Source organism: Carassius gibelio, chromosome B13, assembly GCF_023724105.1.
Source record: "Carassius gibelio isolate Cgi1373 ecotype wild population from Czech Republic chromosome B13, carGib1.2-hapl.c, whole genome shotgun sequence".
Taxonomy (NCBI): Eukaryota; Metazoa; Chordata; class Actinopteri; order Cypriniformes; family Cyprinidae; genus Carassius; species Carassius gibelio.
In genome coordinates, this window is record NC_068408.1 from 17104853 (window position 1) to 17129072 (window position 24220).

Sequence of the window (24220 nt, forward strand, 5' to 3'; positions counted from 1 at the left end):
CCAAGCGAGTCATTTGAATCATTCACGCAACCATTTTGTTCAAACGCACCAATTAATTCAGGGACTAAACAGCAGGGTAGTTAATTCAATTGATTAAATCTTAAACTATTAAAAATAGTTTTTGGTATGCGAGATAAAGCTGAAGAAAAAACAAATAGATGAAAAACTTTTAAGATTAGATTTAAACTTACAAACTGCCTTCTAACAAAAATGCTAAATGTTTCCTGGACAACTAACTGAAATAAGCTGAAATAATAAAATGACTAAAACCACAATTGAAATAAAATAAAATGTAAATAATATTACATTCATTGAAAATAAATGAAAAATGTAACAAACACATAAGAAAGTTAAAATGAAAGCAAAAAATATATTAATAAATACTATAATATAAGTGACACTAGCAATATTGGAAACCTCACTGTAGAATTCGATGGTAGTTAGGTTGAGGAACGCTGACATATAAAATTGCAACTCTATATGGTTTCTATTCATGGATGCCATTAACTTTCAGGTTTTGGAGATGATGAAAATGAAACAATACCCACTGTATTCCTGCTTCTTGGTGCTTATTGCGTTTTTTTTTTTTTTTGTGCTCTATTATCTGTCTCTCAAATTCATAAAACAGAAGTCCAGTCGGGATTGGTGATGAGGACACACATACAGTATGTGGTTTATGGGGACTCTCCATAGGCGTAATGGTTTTTATTCTGTACAGACTGTATTTTCTATTGCCCTACACCAACCCTACACCTAAACCTAACCCTCACAGGAAAAGATACGCATTTTTGGATTTTCAAAAAAGTCATTCTGAATGATTTATAAGCCTTTTGAATTACGGGGCCACTGAAAATGTCCTCATAAATCACCTCCTCATTGTAATACCTGTGTCATACCCATGTCATTATACACATTTGTGTCCTCATTAACCACATAAACAAGCTCACACATATATGTAACATTTGACTACCACTAACTGCCGCTGGATGGCAGTAATGCACTATGTTTCCACAATCTTTTAAGTCTACTTAGTTGTTTTTTGGTTCTGGTTCACTACCAGAACTCATGTTTGGTAGATTTGGTAGATACTTTTGACAAATGTCACAATGTAGCTTTAGTTTATGTATTTACTTTTATTTTCTTTTGTAAATCAGAAATGTTTTTTTATGTGTATAATATTATTAATGAACAGTGTACTGCACTACAGGAGATTTGAAAGCTTTGTTAAAGATTAAGAGGAAACACTAATGCTCGTCAAAAAAAAAAAAAAGTTAAATTAACATTTTGATGAACAAGCTAGGATGTACAGTATTTGTTTGATTCCACATGTCCATCCATTGTCTTATTTTTAATGCAGCTTAAACAAATTTGATTCTTAGAGAGAGAAAGAGAGAGAAAGAGAGAGACAATAACCAGAAGAAAAATTTAAAGTACTGATCTGATGTTTCAAAAATTACTTGTATTGAGCAATTAAATAAATAATACATGGTCAAAGTTATACTGAAAATATATTCCAGTCTTACACAAGAGATGTCTCTTAAAATAGATTTATTAATGTTTCAGTCACATGACATATCCACCAAATTTATGTACGGAAGTCCAAATCTGCCACATAGGAGAAATGCATTGGTAAATCATAAGACATAACACAAAATACCGATGACATAAGTTGAAAGAAGGTCATAATTATGATACAAAATGATAAGATAAAAAAATCTAAATTATAAGATGAAAGTAAAAAAAAACAACAAAAAAAAACAAGATTGACAAAAGTCACAACAATGACATACTAAGTCATGACATGAAGTATCAAAACTAGAGGAGTGATGATTATGATTACATAAACTGAAATTATGAGACAAAAAGTCATTTACAACAAAAGATGAAAGAAAAAACAAGAATTACAAGTCGCAAAAAATGACATACTATGTCATAATAGACAAGTCGAAATCATGAGATAAGTTGTGAATCAAGTCAAAATTATGACATAAAAAGTCGTCAATTTAGACTGTCATAATTTTTTTACTTCTCATAATTGACTTGTGTCAAAACAATTGAGATTTGTATTTTTTATTTCATTATGGCTTATCCATAATCCAGTAATTTTACTGTTTACCACACTGTTATTCTTCTAGCTATTTACCTAAAGTTGCTAATTAACCAGAGGTCTTGCACAATCGCACGAAAAAATTTAATTTCTGTGGAAAAAGATGATGAATTGTGGATTAAGTCTATAAATGTAGAGATGTGAGATTTGTTAGATCTGAGCTAACGCAAGGTCCATAAAAATGTTATGCATGACGAGGCATGGCTCAAATCTGGTGATCAGCTTTTTTTCATCTTATACAATGTTCATGTGTTCCTATATTCATCATCACCACCACTACTTTGCCCCTCTGATGGTCATAAATATAGTGGACGGGTAGTCTTAAAATATCTGACAGGGAAAAGAATAAACACCAATGCTTGTTAAAATGAAGGACATAATTACTTTACTCTAAGTTTCTGCAAAGACAAACATGGCAGATCCATTTGAAGTACATTTCAAACTGTTTTGATATCATTTATATATCATTTTAAAATGTAATGATGCTACGGAGCATGCTAAGAGCTCTTGAAAGATAATGTCATCCCCTCGATAGCATCTCATCTGCTTTTACCATGCCGTCTGCATTTGGCTTGCACAGATCCTCTCAGAATGAGTCTCCCGAGCTTCCTGACAGAGCCGTCCACCTCCATTTGAGACAGCCACGTTACATAACGTTATAGAATAATCAATGCTGCTCTTTTGAGCTTTCTATATTTAAAGCATCCTTTAGATATTTTCATTAAACAATACTGTAATGAGAGAGGTCAGGGGTCAAACCCATGCTAGTAAAGACAGCAGAAAAGAAGAGCTGGTGCTCCAAAGGTGATTCGGTGATCTCTTTAGACTTCAGCTGATATCCACTGGATGGCAGCAATGTTCTGTTCGTTTCCTTCCACACTTTTGTACAGTTTGGCAAGAGATGATAGCTCTGCTTTGGTAAGTATCCATAAACAGCTTCTCTTTGTTGCAGTCTAAATGTTTACTAATTTAAACGTGTAGAAGATTAGACAGCTTAAGAAAGTTTTTGCCAATGTGCCAATTTCAAAAATCAAAAAAAAAAAAAAAAAAAAGCTAGATAATGTGTTTTTGCACTTTTGTTGAATCCAGAAAAAACAGGATGCATGACAGCTTCCATGATTGCTCCAAGGAGATGTTTATTATATAGTATGTATTATTACATAACTGAGCATAAACTGATGAGCACATCGCAAATCACGCATGTGTAACATAACGTTATCTTCTCTGAACATATCTGCATTTTCAGAAGTCAAAACCTGGATCTTGATAAAACATCTCTTGTGTGACAATCGCTTCAGGAACAAACTAAAGAAAAGATTAAAAGGAAACTTACAAAAAAAAGCCACCAAAGTTTTGGGTTTACATTTATTTGCATAAATATCTATGTACACATTTACCACATCAGGACATCATTATGAAGGGCCAAAAAAAAAAAAAAAAAAAAAAAACAATCACAGTATAACACACAAGCTGTGCACATATGATGGATGTAAAAAAAGAAAAGGAATCAAGAATAAATGACGAGCTGTTTTTAGTTGTCGGCTGGCTCCATGGACTCGGAGCGCTGTTTCTTCAGTTTGTCTGCGTAGAAACGAAAAGACTCCTGCGGAAACAAAATACAAAAAGCTTTTTTTAGATAGTTTATCAGTAAAAGCAAAACTAGACCAAATTCTCCAATTTAATTGTACTTTGAGTGCGTGTTGAGGTGTTTTCAGTGGGTGCTGTGTGTAGTTGTGCGTTTTCTGCCCTCTGGGGCAAACTAATAACAACCACACGGTCCAAACAAATCCCACGCTCTCGTTTCATCTTACAAACCGTATTAATTCACAAAGAACATATTTACTCGTTCCCCCTTCCCGTAATTAAGCACAGGAGCCTGTAAACAACACTTGCTCTCTATTTTTGGAAGGCGAGTGCTTTTAGAAGATTACCATTTGTCCAACAATGTATATTCCCTTATTAATGGGGTAATTAAAGTTGATAAATAACAGTTGCTGAGGCCAGATGTGAACGGCACCTCAAATCTCTCCTTATCGCCTCTCTCCGGAGACTCTTTGTACTGTGGTATTAGTGGGACTGGAGGAAGAGACGGAGTTGAATGGAGCGGGATGGAGTGCTACCTGAGATTGCTTTGTGAGAACTTAAATGGTGTGCTGAGAGCTTAGCTGTGCATGGGGGGGGGGGGGGGGGGGTGTTTGTAGACGGCTGGCTGGTGAAAAACACAGGAGCACGGTTCTGACAGATAGTAAATAATACACCAGAGCGTGTAAAAGCAGAGGTGTTTCAGGTGAAACTGCACTCTAATCAGCTAGTGCTTAACCAACTTCAAAAATGTTTCCTACACTTTCCAGACTTTCTTTTGTGTCTCTTCAGAGTATGAAAATGTTAAGACAGATGTTTTTAATGCATTCTGGAATATATAAAGCTGAGACAAAATTGGCATTCAAGTTCAAGTTCAGTGAGTCGGATCAAACGGTCCACTGAACTGAATCGATTCAAATCTCTAACTGAACAATTTGCCTGCATGATCATTCAAAAATGTTCAACAAAACCTCTGTGGCAATTCCAAGCAAAAACATTTATGTAAATGCTGTGCTCAATTACATCGAATAAATAATTTCATATTTTTATTACATTTATATTTATTATTACTATATACAATCTTGTACTCATTCAATAGAAAACTAAATTTGAACTTTTTTTTTTATATTTGACTACACAATTTGTAAAACATTTCAATCTACATTGCAACATCTTCTTTAGTTTAAATGATTCCTCTTAAGAAAAAAAGTTAATATTCAATATGCATTAAAAGCTAATGAACAGAGGGAGACAGTAGTAAAGTATTTTTACTCTGCTCTAAAAGTCCTTTTCAAGTGTCAGCACTTTTTTTTTTTTTTTTTTTTAGAAAACTGTAATTCCCAACATTCCAAAGCATAATATTGTATTTTATACTGCACTACGTTTCATATTGAATATCATTTAATACTTAATTACATTAGAAATCTACTACTTTACGTTTACTCAAGAAAAAGAAATTCAAAGATTTACTTTAGTACAAGAAAGTATTATGTTGTGTTCACACCAAACGCGAATTGAGCGTCAAATTAGCGTCTAGTTTCCCACTTGAACATTTTGAATGCATTCGCGCGTCTAGAGCGAAATAGACGTGCGTAGAAAGCAAAAGTTTGAAGCGAAATTGACGCGCGTCTGAGGCGAAATCCGCTTCTTGTGGGAGGGGCAAGTGCTAGTGGCCGGTTGTCTCTTTGCAAAATGGCTGATGTTGATCGAGCACTCGGGTCTTTTCCACTTTTTTCCTGCACACGTCCTCTGAACAAATGCATTATCTTGTTAGGGAAAAGTAGCTGTAGGCTATATTAGGGGGAAAATAGTTGTAAAAAAACAGCGGGAAGGCCGTGGGTCGATAAACGTGTACGTGACTCAAAAGTTAAATGTGTATTTACAACACACTCTTCTAAGATAGGTCCTTTTTATTCCTTAAATATGAACTTGTGTGTGATACTTGTGTCATAAAGCTCCGGTTGACTGCTCACTGACAACATCAGTATTCCTCCATGTTGAATGAGTGACTCCTGAGCAGGCTCCTGATTGGCTAATGCGGCGCAAATTGACGACAAAGTTCAAATTTTTAAACTTGGGCGGCAGACGCGAATTCGCGTCAAACACATAAATGCACAAAAGCACAATTCGCACGTAATGCACCTATTGAGCCACACACTCAATTTGCGTCATTCGCCTGAACTAGACGCGCGAATGAGGCGAATTCGCGTCTTCCGCGCCTCATTCGCGCCACGAGACCTCCAGACGTGCGTAAATGTGCCTTTGCATTGACTTTACATTGAAATCATTCGCGCCAGACGCTCTTTTCGCGTTTGGTGTGAACACAGCATTACATTTTAAAAAAGGGTAAAATAACAAACTGAAATGTAGTGCAGTAAAATGTATGACATTATGCTTTGGAACGTAGTGAAGTAAAGTTATCCCAAACAGATCCTTTTTAAATTTACTTGAGTAAAATAAGAACACTTCTCTACAATCCACCTCTGCTAATGAGTACTGATGATTACCGGCGGCTCGTCGAAGGGAACAGCTTCTCCAGCTTCCTTGTATAGTAGCGCCAGTCTCTTGAGGGTCAACTCATCAGCCTTCACCCCCTCAGCCTGCATGCGCTCATACAGAGCCTTCGCTGAACTGAAGTCCTTATCTAAACCTGTGGAGAGAGAGAGAGGGAGAAAACATGCAACATTTCATTCTTCACACATCAGGTCTCATGAAATAATAATGCAGTAGAGGTCTCGAAAGTACTGAAACGTGTTAAAGTTCTCACGGAACGCTGGCTAAAGTAGCCCCTCATTAGGAAACACGTGTTTGTATTAACAAACATGCCTCCTGTGAGTCAGCCAGTGCGCTCTGCTTGGTGCATTTTTAATTGACAAGCTATTAACGGAGTAGTTTTGCTAGGCGAGTATTAATGCCACTGTCCACCAGATGAATCAAGTAGCTTTTAACAATGATTTTGCTACAATGGAACGCATTCAGTATGCTTATTTGCTGCTCAACAAACATTTCTTAGTATAATCAATGTTGAAACATGCATACTTCCATGCAGGAAAAAAATCATACTGAACCCAAACTTTTTAAATGGTCTTACCATAGCATTTGACCAAATGTGAATAGATATTCTCCTTCTCTGTGAAGTCAGGAATCAGCTCCGACAGAGCCTTGATTTTGGCAGCCTGTACAGAAATGCAAATACAGTGTCTTTATTCACATGCTGTGTGACTAAATACACTTAATGAAAGTTCAGAGCATGAATTCTAGAACAATCTGGGTTTGTTTACCTGGCCCGGCTGCTGAGCGGTTCGCAACATGTATGTGAACATTGTGTCCTTCTGCTCGCTGACAGCCGCACAGCGCTAAAGCAAACAAGCACAAGAGACCTTAAAACTCTAAACACAAACATTTACCGTGCATCACAACGTGTGTGTGTGTGTGTGTGTGTGTTCACATGCACGCACGGCATCTGCCCTTGAGCAAAACATAACCCCTTGCTATAAAAACAATTACTTGTATTTCCTGTATCCACACAGCAGGCAGTTAAAAGAAGGCAAAGGGGAGCGCATGAAGGTGTGTGTGTAACAGCATGATGGAAGCATGTGTTTTTGAATGTATCCATCTTCCATTACATCCTTTAGCACTCAGTGCAGAGCTCTATAGTTGAGGGTTAATTATACAGCTAATAAGGGAGTCAGGCAAATAACCACTTATTTCTTTATGAAAATTAAAATGTACAGTGTCCGCCCAATTTAAAGTACAATTATCTACACTTAGCCGTATAAAGGCTTTGAATTGCATCGGCGTGCTCCTGAGCTTTCAAGCGCCGGTGTGCAATTTTCACACTCTTTAATCAGGACGATATGACACAAGTTAAATGAAGGCACAGTGAATTCTGGAGGGGTAAACTGTGCCATACAGAAACTGTAGGTCTTGTGAAGATTCAACAACCTTATGCAGCTTTGTCAAAAAGATGATTTTGGCAGGTATGAAGAAATCAGGCTTTTATATGAATATTTTGGGGAACTTTAACGCAAGCATGGACTAAACTTTCTCATTGCAATGCAATTTACATAGAAAGCATTTGTGGCATAATTTACTTTTTTTTCCTTTTTTTTTTTTTTTTTAGAAATCATGTTACAGTAAAATGCTTAGAATGCAAGTTAACAGAATCACGAGCTTTAAAAGCTTCAAGTCAGTATTGTCTGCTAAAAACATTTCATTGCAATACAGAAATTTCCATTATTTATCATTTCAATGTTATTTTCCAGGTTTTTTGTGGTTAGGCATTTCTGACCATTTCTGTGTTAAGCCTTTTCTCTGAATAAAATGAACATAAAAAAACATCTTTATATTAATATGGCAGGGACTAAAAATGGGATTACACTAGTTTCATGTTTACACAAAGTTTTAAGATATAGTTCACTCAAACCCTTAGGACTTTGAAATACAAATACAGATATGTTTAATTAAGGCTTGAGATCATGAGACACTTCTGTCTCTCCTTTGCAAGTCAATGTAACCAAATCATTTAAGCCTCAAAAAGTTCATAAAGACATTGTAAGAGTAATTCTTATTTAAAATACTGTATACAGCAGCTTAACTGAACTTTCTTGTCGTGAAAGCTTTGGTTACATGGTCTTGTATATTTTCATGTCTTAATCTTTCAAACATTCCCGTTTACGATTTCCATTGCAGGTGCCTTACTCTAACAAAATCTTAATTTGTAATTAACCTGGAAAATGCTGCTGTAAAAAAAATAAGTCTGACTCTCTCCTGAAGGAAAACCTCATCCTGTTTTGTGTGAGTTGAAATCGCTGGACTGCCCTGTGCTTTCTCTGGGTTCAGCGCCAATGAGGTCACATTACAAGCCAGTGGTGAAAGCTGTGTTTTTCTCTTGCATCTGCTGATTTAAAAGCTGAGGGGTCTGGGAGGCTTTTAACAGGCTGCTATGTGAAAAAAAACAGAGGTTGAGGTGCCTTCACGACAATCAGAGCACTTAAAACCGCAGCCCAGCAGCTTCACTCTTGAGAGATACTCTGCGATGCGATTCACGACACCCACAACACAACACAGCGAACAAGACCAAACCCAATATACTGATCTGAGTGAGACCTTCTGTAAAACCATCTTATGGTATTTAGCATTCCATCTCAGGGACGCTGAGAAGCAAAGCTTCCTGTTATTTCCACATCTCAAAGGATTTTACTCACTCCTGGGTTTAGTTGTTAACTCGCTAAAGTGCTTTTTGGAAGAGGGAGAGGAAAGATCTTATTAAAACAAGAGTATCTAAGCATGCAAAAACGACTGAATGATTCAAATATGAGATGGGGAGAGGTCAGATCACTTGAGAAGAGCAAAGATCACTTGAGATGGCATTGTATTTAGTGACGGGTAGCAAGTTCACGGAGTCCTCATGCATAACTTGGTTTGTGAGAGACGGTACCTGCAGGAGGAACTTGGCCTCTTCTGTCCTGCCCGTGTCCAAGTAAATCAGGAAGAGGTCTGTAGCGGCTCTGTAGGAGGCAAAGTGATTGCAGAGCCTTTCCGCCATGGCACTCACTGGACGTGGAGAGAGATTTGAATCAATCACATGCTTCGACGGTGATTACTATGTTACAACACATCAGTGGGTGCCGTAATGTTTCTTCAAACTAGGAACTCACAGATAAGGGCAAGAAGTCAGATCCTAAAGAACTCAAAGAACACAGTTGTGTATCAGTGGATATCAACCTATTCAAAACCTATTCAAATCGGAAGACTCCTCTGCCTGTCAGAAAATACATTTAAAAAGGCAAAAATCTGACCTTTTGGGATAGAACAGCTACTGGTGGAAAGGGGGAGCAAGTTTGTATTGACCCCTAATAAAGTGTATTTATAGACTACTACGATGAACTTTCCTGTGGGGTAAATAAAATACAAAACTGCCCCAGTCTTGATGTCCCACTAAAAACACAATTATTGCAGGCTTTTTTTTGGGGGTTGAGAACCACTGATACTGATGAAGAGGTGGTGTGAGGGTCTTACATTTATCCAGTACAGCATCGTTGTTAGCATCCAGAACTTTGCGGAAGACAAAAGAAATACTGGATTTCTGATTCTCTGTGTTCTGGATGTAGAAGGACTCCAACAGCTCCACCGCACTGTCTATGTCCTCACTGCAGAGGGAGAAAAGAGTTCATACTTGGTGTTAGTGACTTCAACAAACCCCTTTATAGAGCCAGGAACACTCCACTAACTTCGGGATACAATATAAAAAGAAGACATTATGAAAACCCATGCCTTAACCTCAAGTATTCCATCGTACAACACATTTGTGCTATGGACATGAAATTCCCATGGCTGGTGTGAAAATTTCCCAAGCATCAGAAAAGCTTTGGGTTAAAAAAAAAACAAAAAAACAACTGCATTTGCTTAGACTTTTACTGAAGGACGGATCAAAGCCATATTTAGAGACCAAAATATAGATTTATAGGCGGCCCTTTTTTGCATCCAAAAAATATAACTTCAGTTCAAAGAATAAAACTAAAGAAAGGCAGGTGGGGAAAAAAGCAAGCCATGTGAAAATTTCCATTCCATTTCCTTCAATTACAGAACAGTGAGTGCATAAAACTTTCATCATCCACATTAATATTCCCGCCCTAGCCATAGATTGTCATCCCTCGCCATTAAGACAGTGTCTTAAGACAGTGTAGGACAGCGGAAGAGCAAAGCGTTCTTCACGGCTGATTGGGCAGCTTCCCGTTTGCACTGCTTTGTCCTGTCGGGGTGAACTCTGACCCCGGGCGGGCCTAAGCAACAGTGACACGTGTGCTGTGTGCGGCTGAGCCAAACTGACTGGTTAAGAGGCGAGACGGGGCTCCGGAAACCGGGCACCACATTAGTGCGGACCCGTTGTGAATTATTCAGACTGCATAGTCCTAGCCATCACAGCAGATTTGAGCCTTTAATAATAATGGGTGGAGAGGGGTGAAGGGGATGGAGGAAAGGTAAGATGAAAGAACCGAAGATGAAATTGAGGTGTGAGAAAAGGCCACATGAGCAGACGATCCATTGTAGCAACAACAAACCTGCGATGACACCTATTTTTAGTCAGGGTCAAACCACAGAGAGGGCACATTTCATGTTATTTACAGAAACAAGGGTGCTTCATTGTTCTTTTCATGAATTTGTTTCCACCAAAATAACCAAGAAAAGTTTGTGCGGGTGGAATCTGATCTCTGCTGGTGCTTCCTTTAGAAACACTGAGCGTGTGGTTCAGAGTTTCTGAGATAATAATAGATCTATAATCAAGTCTTTGTCCTAGTCAATCACAATCTTAACCTCAGTGTCATCTGCTTTCCTTCAGCTGCCAGGTATGTGGTGCCAATCTTAGCTGCATTTAATTGAACTGTGCATCCACTTTAAATACTTCTGAATGACTGCTCATCTCGAGTACTGTGAGCAGCTTTAGTAGCGGAGTCCATGAGATCTCTCGACTCTTGTAGCTACACACTAGATTGTGGTGCATTGATGCCATAATGTTAGGGTGTTGTGAGAGGTTGCTTCCACAGGTGTCTACTGATATTCTGGTTATTACATATGATTCATGTCCCAATTGATGTCGTTTCTGCGCCTTTTGACCAAAGAGCTGCCGTGGTTTTTCAGCGGACTTTTTCAATTGATCATAATTACAGGATTACAAAGTATTTTTTAACTGAAAACTATTTTTTTTAATAGATTGTTGTGAAATTATTAATATTATTATGAATATAATTTAAATCAGAAATTTAAGATTACATATTTAGATTTTTTTTTTTTTTGCATGATTAAAAGTTTCCAAAAGAAAATCTGCCTAAAAATCAGTTAAAAAGAATTCTGGCTTTTCTACTCCTGCATAATACACTACCGTTCATACCGTTTTTTTCTTTTGAAATTAAAAAATGTCAAACTTAAAAAAAAAAAAAAAAAAAAAAAAAGAAATAATAATGCTGTTATCTTAAACTTTCTATTTATAGAGAACCATAGAGTTTGTGCAAAAATATTACATAACATAACTGTTTTTAACATTGATAATATAAGATATTTCTTGAGCATCAAATCTGCATATCAGAATAAATACTGAAGGATCATCATGTGACACTGGTTGAATGGCTGCTAAAAATTCAACTTTGCCATCAGTTGAAGTACATTTTAAAAAATATTCAAATAGAACAACATTATTTTGAAATGTGATATTTCACAGTATTACCGTTTTAAATCAAATAAATGCGGCACGAGAAACTACAAAAAAAACAACAACCTTAAAACAATCTCACCAACCCCAAACATCTGACCAGTAGTGTAAGTCTATTAGATCTGCAGTTTTGCTTAGTAAGCAGTTCATAAGCAATAACAGCAAATCTTGTCTTAACAAAAAAACTTACTTTTTAATATGACTGCAATACTTACTTTTTAATATGAGCAAGAGCAGTATTGTTGACGAATATCATGCTGGACAGCTTGATGGAGCCTAAATTCTTGACCAAGGCCTCCACTTCCTGGATGTCCTGTGTGTTTCCTTCACTTGCGAGACTCTGGACCAGTCTAGTGATGGCCAGCTGAGTGGGCACCTGGTCAGCCTGTAACATGCCCTTAAGAGTCCCCATGGCATCTGTGAGAGAGATCATACGTCAGGTTTAATAAAACAAAGCCTTGGAAGAATCTACGGCGTTCCCCAATACTCTACAGTAACAGAACAAATCCACTTTTGTACTCACCTTTCATCTGGCATTTCTTCACCTGAGAGATGATGAGAAGGTTGTTGGCATTGTCACTTAAACTGAATCCAGGAATATAATCAGTGGCACTGAGAAGACAAAAGCAAGATTGAAAAGTTATTAGTTGAACACATCTGTAGTTTGTGTTGTAGGATTAGATGTATTTATGAATAATACATGATGCTGTGTATGTGTGTTGATGCTGAGAGCGCTTTTTCACTTTGCAAAATTGTGCGCATACATGTGTGAGAAACTGGACAAATCCAACAAATCTGGATCCACTCTCCACGTCCGTTTGCCCCTCATTCGTCACTTAAACCTCAATCAAAGTCTTCTTTTTTTATTACCCTCTCTGGCTAGATTAATCCTGCCGCCCAATTGAGCATCAGCCGCCGCTCCTTATCTCAACGGCGACCGGCCAACATCCGCTCACACGGCAGATTGGCCCAGAGACCAGAGTCAGACTTACTCTTATCAACCCCAAGAAAATCCTTGTGTCCTTTTTCCTTACTCTCGTCTAGCCCTTTAAGTGCTGGACAATCCCATCCTTTGCTTCCTCTTCCATTCCCAATCCCCTTAATCTGTCTTTAAAGCACCCCGCTGGCGTCCTGCCAAACATCTGCATGAAGTCCACCACACACACACACACACACCTTATATACAAGGTTTTCAATATACTGGCTATCATCATTAACAGTAAAGGACAGTACTGTTGTTTTCTTTACTTCCATTCAGTGCCCCAGTTTGGGAAACCTTTATGTAATGTAATGTTTAATACACTTTATGATGTCACTAACAACAAATGTAATACATTTCCTTTCTCTTTGCATTTTTATATCAATATGGTACAATATTATCCTATTTTAATAATGATATTATAATTAAAGTAGTCTGAACATATTACCTAAAATGTGTAATGTAATGGATTATGTTATTTACTACAATTTTTGTCATGTAATTTGAAATCAGTAACAGACTACAATTTTCACGTAATCTACCCAGCTCTTTATATATAAATATATATATATATATATATATTGCGTGATTGCCTGGTATGTAGACATTTCTGAAAGCTTTCATGAAAGCATGTACAAGATTATAGTGGCGATGGCTTTCTTTCATAAGGATATATAATCAGACATATAATACGAGCCAGTGAAACATCTGGGCTTTATGGATAGATCAAAGATCAGCACAAACACAAAGATCTATTACTAATCGACAAAGAACTGTCATTTTTGCATCTTGCCAAGCTCTTCTGAGAACTGAGAGATTATCTAGTAACTCTGAAAGGGCTAAAACCATAAGACATGTGTATGTGTGTGTGTGTGTTCAGCTAGAAGGAGCTTATCAGCATTCATCCGTTTCAATTCAAGAAGATTTTCTGCTGCTGCAAAATCGGGTACAAAGGCCATGACCTTAAAACCTGTAATTTAGCAACCTGCAATACAAAATTAGACATAGATGGTGAGACCCCCGCAGACAGACTCACATGTTTTTGACAGCCATGGCATCCTCAATGTTGCCTGTGGCCAGGAGGGCTTTGATTAGGGTGTCATATGCAGCAGGGCCGAGGACCATGCCCATGCCATTCGCTTTCTTCAGGATGTCATAGGCCTCTGAGAATCAGAAACAACAGGGGTAAGAACTATACATAATCTACTTAGACCACAACAGATACAAATGCATATGACTTGAAAATGAATCTTGAGACCAGTCACACTAACTTTTACTATAAAGCTACTATGAAGCAATTTTAAAGTGATCATAATTAACTATATAAATAAACCTGACTTCACAGAATAGCACAAGTACGCCATTTCCTGGGAAATCCGTCCTGACAACTCTATGTTTTACCATAGTGATTTAAAGGAAATTAAACAGAGTTAAATGGAGAACTAACCTTGAGCTTTGCCCTTCTTGCAAAGAGACAGGACTTTAAGTTTGTAGTCATCAATGGTGGCCTCTTTAGGGGGTGAAGCTGCAACCCTTTTACGAGGGCCAGCCTGAACCACGGGGCTAGATTTGATCTCGTGCTCCGAAAACATCTCAGGCTGACCTCTGACCTCCTCAAACCACACCTACACATAAAACAGCCACATCATTACACCATAATGCTATCTTAAACTTGAATTAACATCCAGAATTTAATTAATTCATGGTTCCCACCTGCTACAGAGATTATAAGAAACACGACTAAATGTATCGGACTAAAGAAAAAATTCCAAATGCTGAAAGGCACTGGTTTTCAAATGCCTTTGTTTTAGGATTTTGTAACAGATTTAATATTGGTCACTGAATAGGTTCTTTTACCTCAGGCACCTCGAAAGGCACCTCCTTGTCATTGTTTTTAAGGATATCAGCAAGCAAACGCAGAGTCCTCTCTCTTGGAGCCAAATTTTCCTCTTGCATTTTCATCCAGGTTGCCTCAGCCTTCTGCCACTCATTGGTCTCCTCTGACAAGAAAAAAAAAAAAAATGTCAGTGCAATGTAGTTACGCTCATCCACTGTTTGCCGTCTGAGCTCCAACACATGAGACTTACTGCAGAGGCGTAACAAATAGTGATACATGTCATCTCTGTCACACTCGAACAGCTTGACACTCGTGTCCACCATGTTCTCAAGGGGCTCCATCTGGAGAAAGAGAGATTCAAACAGTGATACACCCTCTATTGATCTACAGCAAATCACTTCTTCAGACAAAACGGCAGAGAAGCACTGACCTGTTGGGCTGCAATGCATTTCTCTGCGAACCACTGCAGACGGGTTGGTCGAGCCCTTAGACCAGGAGTCTGCACATGGGTAAAAAAAAGAAGAAATAAATGAGATCTCAACAACTTAAATAGGTGCAAATCACCTTACACTGCACTAATATGATCAGACGGCCCAGGGGGAATGAACAATCATGAGAAAGGGCATATCAAACGCAAAGTATAAAATTCACTAACTGGTCAAGTTATGCCCAGGTCATCTCAAAACCAAACTAAAACACCAAACAAAACAATCAAACAAAACAAAACACCAAACAAAACAAAATCAAACAAAACGAAAAACAAAAGCTAAACTAAAATAAAGTGAAACTTAACAAAAAACAAAGACTAAAATAAAGTGAAACTTAAAAAACAAAAGCAAAAGAAAAAAACTAAAGAAAAATGAACAAAAAACAATTTTGTGAGTGGTACAGACAGAATATAGATGTAGTTGTACAACATGATTACTTCTCATATAAAGCACGGAATCATGATGCTTTGGTGCACCTACAGTAAATGAGAATCTTCTGATACAGAGATGCACACATACACACACACACAGATTTCTAAATTCACTTTGTCTCTCCTCTTAAGAAGATATTGCTCCAGCAGCATCCAAACAGAATTACTCTGCAGCAAATCCGCCTCCAGGCCAAGTTCAAAATCACTCCAGCCTTCCTCAAACCTAATCTGCTTAGCAAATAAGACCAAAATTGAACCGCTACCCAGTCCTGGTCTTTTTGTGTTGCTATAAATGCAGGAGCAGCCCCTGGGCCTGATGCACAAAGCCCTGTGGGGCAAATCTTCCCTTAAGTAAATCCAGGATGAAGAGCACCCCCACTCCTCCAATCTTCCTATATAGAAGAGCAAATCAACACACACACAAATTCATTTGACCCAAACAAACAAACAAACACACACACACACACACACACACACACAGCCAATGCCACAAAAGAACATCTAGGTCAGATGATTAAGAGTCTGTAAGGACAAATATATGACAGATTTTTTTTTTTAACACAACACAAGGACCCTAAATAATTAATTTATAAATTCTTTCTTTATTAGGATTTTAGCCTTATATAGTCAATAATAATGATAGAAAATATAAACTAATGCCCTGCTTGTGTTATTTTCAGAAGTTTCTATGAAGAGAGCAGGAGTTAGCTCAAAGAATAAGTCCTGAAAATGAAAAAAAAAAAAAAAAAAAGTTTGCTTTATAAACTTATAGCAAAGACAAAATAAATAATTAAATTGTCAGATACAGTACAGAAGAAACTACTTGAGACACTTTCATGCTAGCCTAATTTTTTAAAATGTTGGATTGTTTAAAAAAGATTTAATCGTGCTCACAAAAAAAAACTAAAAAAACTTTGGGTTTGTGAATCTAATGCGTCACAAAAAAGGAATCCAAAATGTTCAATTTTCATGACCTTCACGAAGTTACAGTAAACAAAATCTCCCTATTCATTCAGACCTTTGATCAAAAACACCCATCATCACGCTGAAGATGCCATCATTCTCTCAAACACAGGTCACACACTCTGAAACACTCACACACAATGTGACAACCATTTTAATTACACAAGCATTTCACTTAATTACCACCATTATTAATAATCTGACAATTATAGACAGTACAATCACCTGACCACTGACCAGCACTCCATCACTGCACTTAAAGTTTCTATTAGAGAGTGAAGTAGAGCTCTGTGTCTGCTAATGCTACTTCGATATCAGTGTTTTTAATTATCCAGCTCTGGATGGAGGAGAGGATGTGTGGAAAACGCTCCAGGAAACGAGTGGGGCTTTTGACCGGTCAAGCACAAGGGTGCTCGACAAGCCACCATTAAACATCAACTTGAAGAGAGTTTATAGTGGACGGAATTCATTTATCTATAAAACTATTGTGAAAGATACGACAGAGCTTTGTTTTCAATGACTAATAGTAACTCTCACAAGTACACCTCCCAATCAAGCCCTCAGGACAATATAGGATAAATTCAAAAGGCTTACAATATCAACTCAAAATTAATAAAAAAAACAGAACTTATTTTAAAATGGACACGGTGAGCGAATATTGTGTACAACTACAGATCAACCAAAAATTCAATACATTTCCAGCAGTGCTTAATCATTTTCCAGTAAAAAAGACGTTGCATACTAGTAGCCAATCAGAGAAAATATTTGGTTTAATATAGTTGTATGAGGCTGGCATTCAGGAGTAAAAATTAAGCTGCAGTCAAGCAATGAGATACAAGTCATCTAATCACTGCTGCATGGAAGAGATGCCAAGCCATGATGTTTTAGAATTTATTTCAATGTCAAAATGACCAAATACCAGTGTTGTTATTAGTGGTCGACCGATATATCGCCAAGGCCGATGTATCGGCCGATACTGGCAATTTTTTGAAATATTGGCATCAGCCGATAAGTGCTTCTGCTTGGCCGATGTGTTAGAGACTTTTATTTTGACTTTTATTTTGCATATATTACTTGTAATAGAAAGACAAACATTATAATAATTTGTCATTTGCCGTCAGCATTAAGCACATTTCTTAAATATGAATACTAATAAAATAAAAAAAATATTATATCGGCTATCGCCTCCCTGCTTTCCAAAATATCGGTATCAGCGGTCAAAAAAATTAAAATAAATAATAATAATTATCGGTCGACCACTAGTTGTTATTGTAAACTAAAATGAATAATTATTGTTTTTGATTAATGAAATAAAGCAGCAAAAATATATACAAATACAAAATGAAAAACTTGATAATGAGAAATGTTGCCTTAGCAACTTAAAAAAATAATTTTGTTGAAATGCCAAAATGACTGAAAATAAAATTGAAAAAGCTACGTAAAAATATACCTAACCCCAAAAATGAATAAAAGCACAAAACTTAAACAACAAAACTGAAGATATAAAATTACAGCTAATTCAAACTACAGTGCTACTGTACATAAATACTACCAAAATAGCAGCTAATGTGTAACCTGGACAAAACAATGGTTTATTAATTCTATCAATCAATAAAGTTAACAACAACTGCACTGTGTATTAGTCATGCATCATGAATGATTTTAAACTCGTATGACACTGGAGGTTGTCCTAAGATGGTTTAAGAGTAGTAGTGGATTGATAAGTTTTAGAAAAATCAAGTAAATTCTTTAAGAGGGATTTTAACTTGCATCCCAAATTAACCTCTCAAAACAATGAAAGTCAAAGCTGCTTGAGACTGCGGTATCCTGAGGTGACCATTGATAGCTTATCGGCTAAAGCGCTGTCAAAGAGGAATTTCTATGATCTGGTGTATATATGAAAAATGGAGCCAAATGGCATGCTCTAGGATCTGCGGACACTGGATGTTTCCTTGGTTAAAAGCCCCTGGACTGATGGATCTGTAATATCCAAGCTTAGGCTTATTTTTCATCCATACTGACAACGATACAACAGAATATCAAAGATTAGGGGTTTGTGGAGGATAGATGCAGAGAGACAAGAAAAAAAAAGGGAATGCTTCAGAAGGTTGGAAAAATAAAACTGCACAGAAAGGTGAAACAACCTCAGACAAAGACTATGCCTGATAAACCGGCAAGAAGTGGCTTGACTGTGGCTGACATTTTCCCGTCCTCCCACGCGGCAGCACTGAGGGAGTTGAGTGGTGTCGTATTAGAGCGCTTGGCTAATTGAACATCTAAATGGTTTTGTCAGAGCTGTTTCATGGTGGAAGTGTAGACTCGTGAGATGCTGTCTTCTAAAAGAACAAGACAGAATACAGCCTGAAGATATCCCCGAAAGACCCATTCTGGACGAAGCGCTCAAAACATGTTACGTCCCGGACAGAGCGCTCGCAGAAGGGCCTGATGAGTGAACAGAGACATCCTCAGTCTTCTCCAGACAATAAAAGACATCTACACATGCACTGAAAATGTGTCTGAAAACTTCACAGTCCTGAGACGGGATGAGAAGTTCTGCTGCCGGTTCGACGTTAAGGAGATGCTATTCTCATTCAATAAAGATGGTCCTCTGGCCCGAGGACAGTGATGAGAGCGATATAATTTGTACATGGATTTCACATCTCAAAAGTATTTCTTTTTTTACCCTGTAAGCAGGGTAAAAACTGTCTGGAATAGAGAAGAATTTGTCTATTTGACTGCAAGAATTATTGTGATAGTCTTCGTAACATCAGAAAGAACTTGTTGAAAATTGCAAAGCAATTAGTATTGCTTCTGCCTTACATTACATAATATTCCAGGTATTAATGCAAAATTAGAAATTTGAAATAACATTTATTGAAAATATATGCATATGTATATACTTGCAGCCAAAAACGCTTTAGGCATTGTATTTTTTTTATGTATCCCCTCCCAAATGATTTCATAATTTACATTAAAATCTGGAAATCTGGAAAGTTTTACGGATTTTACTAGTTGGCCTTTTTTTGCCAAACTGAAATGAATTGTTTAACTTTTCTTTTAAGCTTTTTTGTTATTCAGATATGTTTTTTATTCACATTTCTATTTGTTAACCAAAGGTGGTTACATCTTTTATAAAACTGTTTAAGTATTACAGTTGTTTTAAAGCTAAAAGGCTAAACTATTCTGTTTGACTCAAACAAAGAACAGAGTTTATTTTTTTATTAAGGTTTATAGGGATTTTTAGATGTGGCCTGATTAGCGATTTGAATAAGTTACTTACAGAGTAACTGTTACTTTTCAGAAAGAGTAATTAGTAAAGTACTTTAAATACAATATTGGTGACATAAGTAATAGTAATTAATTATCTTTTGAAAGTAACTTATCTAACACTGAATGTATGGCATGTGTAAAATAATGTTTCTTGAACCTTAAACCTTTACCAATTAGACTACACATTTAAAAATAGAAACAAAAAATTATAAACTAATTAACTCAACTTAATTCATGAAAAAAAAAAAATATATAATAATAATAATAATAATAATAATATGGACTTGGCACTCAGTTCTTTCTTTGCGGTTAACTTTTGTCATCATTTTTTGTTTCAAATGAAAACATCTTTATCAAAGCCTTGTAATGACATTTTACAAAAAAAGCAATTGACTGAGTGCATTGATTCAATATAGTGACAAACAACATCACAATACTTCAGTTTGTAGTGGTTTTTTTAGTCGTGGTTTTCTCCTTCACTCTCAACCTTTGAAAAATCACTACTGTCTTGCTTGAATGGCATTAGTGTGGCTTTGGAACAAATCTAATTTAAAAGTGGAAATATCAGTGTGGCGGTAATTAAAGCTGTTAAATAGCTGTGTGGTTTGAACACAATCTCAGCAGTCCCACCTCGATGATTTTGCGTGCCTCCTTGTAGCGGCCCGTTTGCAGGAACGCAAAGTAAAGGTCGTAGAGCATCATCATCTCGCCTCGCTCCTGACTCAAAAACTCCATGACTGTGAAATGAAAGACAGAGACAGGAAGATGAAGAAACGGTCACATTTGTGTACTCTGTGTACATGCTCTCTTTTCTATCAACCTTAAGCAGAGTAATTGTCTTTCAGCAGCCCAGAATATCACTAAAAACAACTGTATATTAAAAATAGAGGCTATATGTATGAATGTCTGGTGATATTTTAGAAAACATTATTTTTAGATGTAATCTCTGGTTTATATTGCCACCAATAAGATCTTTACTTGACAGCGTTACTTAAATGCTATCAGAGTTAACAGAGTCCCTTCATTGTCACTCAATAAAGTCATTCAAAGGCAAGCAGATCTGGACTCTTTGCTTGCCGCTTCAGAACAGTCCAGAGAAGCCACAGCAACACAAAGAGACTGAACTCTTGCAGGTATATGTCTGTTTACGTCCATCAATGGGTTTTGCTGTGGCACATTGAGAGTGCTGGGTCATTAGGGCTCTAAAGTGGCCCTCCATCGTAGAGGTCTCACTGCCTTAACACTTCAAATCCACTCACCCCCAACACACAGCGCACTTAACCCCTCCACTAACCCTGACAAACACAGAGACTATTGAAACCACCATCATCTAGGTTGTCCAACCTGCCCTTTAGTGGGTGGCACTCTTGAAAACACAGAACACACACTTTCTACATACGACCATCTCAACAGTCAGCAAACCAGAACACACACACACACACGTAGAGAAGTAGACAAACTACTTGTGACTAACAAGTTACACACAGAAATGTAATTATTGTGCTGTGTGTGTTGAGTTGGTGTTACACACCTTTCTGTAACAGCTCAGCATCTCCTTTTTCCACCAGGCCACAGATGAGGTCGTGAATTTTGGGCAACTGGTTGTATTGTTTTTGGACCTCCACAGTAGCATCGAATGCAGCCGCATAGTTCCCACTGTAGAAAAACAAGACGTATTACACCAAAACAGCACTACACATTGTGCCAGTATCAGTTCTTCATGTTGTGATTATTGCTGAAGCTTTTATAGGAGTAGTATCATCTCAGTATTACAAAACAGGCCGAAATTCTTTAACTTTGAAAGTTTAAAATTACTTTTTACAGCACCATACACACACACACACACATTTAAATAAACATTTGATGGCTATGTGCAACAAAGGTCTTTAGCTTCTTTCTCGCCTTCCTCTACAGCCCCCTGTGCCCTCACCCCCAACCGTGCCGCTTGGTAGAATATGGCAACAAAATGAGATCTGCTCTCTCCCCTCTCTCACATCTTCTTCCCCATCTTCCTCCCTCTCTCTACCCCTTCCTAACAAAGAGCTCAGTGCCGGGGCTGACAGATGCCTGACAGAGGAATAAAGCAAAGGAACAGACGAGAAAAACACCACTCCAATCACTCTATTGTGACTGCAGTGGCAGCCATCGAGTGATTGGGTAATTACCACGCCAATCACGCAGAGGTCAAAGCAGATAGGGCACCGGCAGGAGGGGCGGGTGTGGAGGGAAAGTGAACCTGCGGGGTTTTAACAGGTGTAATTTCAGTAGTGTTTTCAACCCCGGAGATTATACAGTCAGAGAAGGGATATGTGCTTTAGAGAGAGGTGACCTTGGAAGGTGGGTTGAATGGGAGGAGGGAGATGGACAAAAAACAGGGCAGTGATTGAGCCGGAACGTGACGCCAGCTCTTAGGCAATCGCACTTAATTGGAATGAAGAGCGACAATATTATTCATCAAGCGGGAGTCAAGAGCCAATTCGAACACACGCCGGATGATTGCGCAATGCACTTGAGCGAGAGTGAGAGAGAATTTGGACAGGGTCTCATTTGATTAAGGCCCATATAAAAAAAAAAGCAAAGGGAGCGAGACAGAGCCATCCAACAGTCAACTCTATAATTTCAAATTTGTTTTGCAGTTTTTGTCACAAATTACTGATTGTGAATCACAGGCCTGTTAGTTATGACATTTCTTATTCAATAAACACAGGCTCAAAAAAAATAACACTTAAAATATATGAATTACACTGTATGAGAAGAGACATCTGTAAACAAATTATACTAGAGGATTCCTCAGAACTGTTTTGAATCAAAACTGACAATATCTACACTGTTTAACAATCTGGAAAGAAAATTAACTTTGTGAAATGTTTTGCTTTTAAAGTGTGTTTGTGGTTTAAAAATAAATGACTCGTTTCATATTTTGTCATAAAATAGAATGCAATCATAGTGTTGCATTTTGGTGCCAATGAATATTTAGGGATAATGTTTGTCCTAATGGTAAAATAAATATTGGCATAAAGCTGGTGTCTTTTTCCATACTGATTAGCTAACTGTACATTATCTTATCTATTTATAAAATAAATAAAAATACATAAAATACAATTTAAAAAGTAAGAAACAACATGGCAAGAAATTAGAAAGATGTGTAGTAATTCTGTTACTTTGAAAAAAAGTTGATGATCTAGTACAGTTTTGCAAATATTATACAAATAGGGTTGACCACAGAAAAAAAAAGTTTCATCAATGCCTAATTTAAGAGTAATTCGTGAAATAAAACAACTAAAATAAATAAAATGAAAAAAAAAAACAACAACAAAAAACATTTAAAATATTCACTTAGAAATGTCCCAGCATCTACCTGTAAATCCAGAGAATACTTGATGTATTATATAAATATTATTACAATTTAAAAAGAACAGTTTTATATTTTAATACATTTCAAAATGTATTTGTGTGATGGCAAAGTTGAGTTTTCAGTAGACAATACAAACATTTCTTATTATTATCAAATTTGAAAACTGTTGTGCCGCTAAATATTTGAGTGTAAACCAGGATTGAAAGGAATATTTTGGTTTCACTGTAACATATGATCTATATAATGCATCCTTGCTGAGGAAAGTATTAATTTCTTTATTTCTTGCTGACACAGGTAGTTAAACTCAAAAAGGTAAGAAATATTTGTCCTAACCTTCACCTGACATTGGAATATTCTCAGACTATAACAAAAGCAGCCAGCACTGAAAACAGACCCTCAACACACCAGAAGTTCTAAAGTGTTGGGTTTACTGACAAGGAGAAAGCAGAAATTCCATGAACTTCATATATTCAGAACCCCACATGAATATGATGTGACACCGATGTTACGTCTCCCAGCCCCCAAAGCATAAGCAGCATAAAACTAGAAGACTTCTTCACAATTCCCATCAATATGAGATGAGTCGTCCACAACGGCAATTACCCCACCTCCTCCTTCAAAACCCAGCCCCCCCTTCTCCACCCTCGTCTAACTAAACCCCCCAAAAAAAGAATTAACCATGTTGAAGGCTTCATAATTTCCCCGGATACAATTTAGCTGTCAGTGGCGCTCAGGCTTACTGCAACATGTTCCTCTTAATGTCACTAACTTTGCATGTCAAGCACTTTCCAGCCAATTAAGTTGAAGGAGAATATAAAAAAAAAAGCAAATGCGAGTGCTCTGCGCGAGGAACCTAAAGGATTAGACAAGAAAGCTAATTTCATCCACCCCTCTTCTGAACCTCCTCTTCTTGTGACACTCTCCCAACATCCCTGACTCCCATTTCTTTTGTTACTGAGATTGGCACCCATGTTATCACCCTTTCCACTTTTAAAGAGAA

At 37.2% G+C, this 24220-nt stretch overlaps 1 protein-coding gene across 1 annotated transcript in view; it reads right to left on the bottom strand.

Annotated features, from left to right (window-relative positions):
- Positions 1-3218: 3218 nt before the first annotated feature.
- The window catches only part of LOC127970174 (leucine-rich PPR motif-containing protein, mitochondrial), a 46958-nt gene continuing 25956 nt past the window's right edge, over positions 3219-24220 (bottom strand). Inside the window, exons 24-38 of the mRNA XM_052572484.1 lie at positions 21397-21521; positions 20496-20602; positions 15144-15212; positions 14964-15054; positions 14734-14876; positions 14324-14501; positions 13913-14039; positions 12421-12509; positions 12113-12314; positions 9710-9840; positions 9129-9244; positions 6970-7044; positions 6780-6864; positions 6196-6338; positions 3219-3710 (exon numbers count right to left, since the gene is read on the bottom strand). Coding sequence (XP_052428444.1) covers positions 3639-3710; positions 6196-6338; positions 6780-6864; positions 6970-7044; positions 9129-9244; positions 9710-9840; positions 12113-12314; positions 12421-12509; positions 13913-14039; positions 14324-14501; positions 14734-14876; positions 14964-15054; positions 15144-15212; positions 20496-20602; positions 21397-21521 — 1753 coding nt within the window. The 3' untranslated portion in view covers positions 3219-3638. The remainder of the gene's footprint in view (positions 3711-6195; positions 6339-6779; positions 6865-6969; positions 7045-9128; positions 9245-9709; positions 9841-12112; positions 12315-12420; positions 12510-13912; positions 14040-14323; positions 14502-14733; positions 14877-14963; positions 15055-15143; positions 15213-20495; positions 20603-21396; positions 21522-24220) is intronic.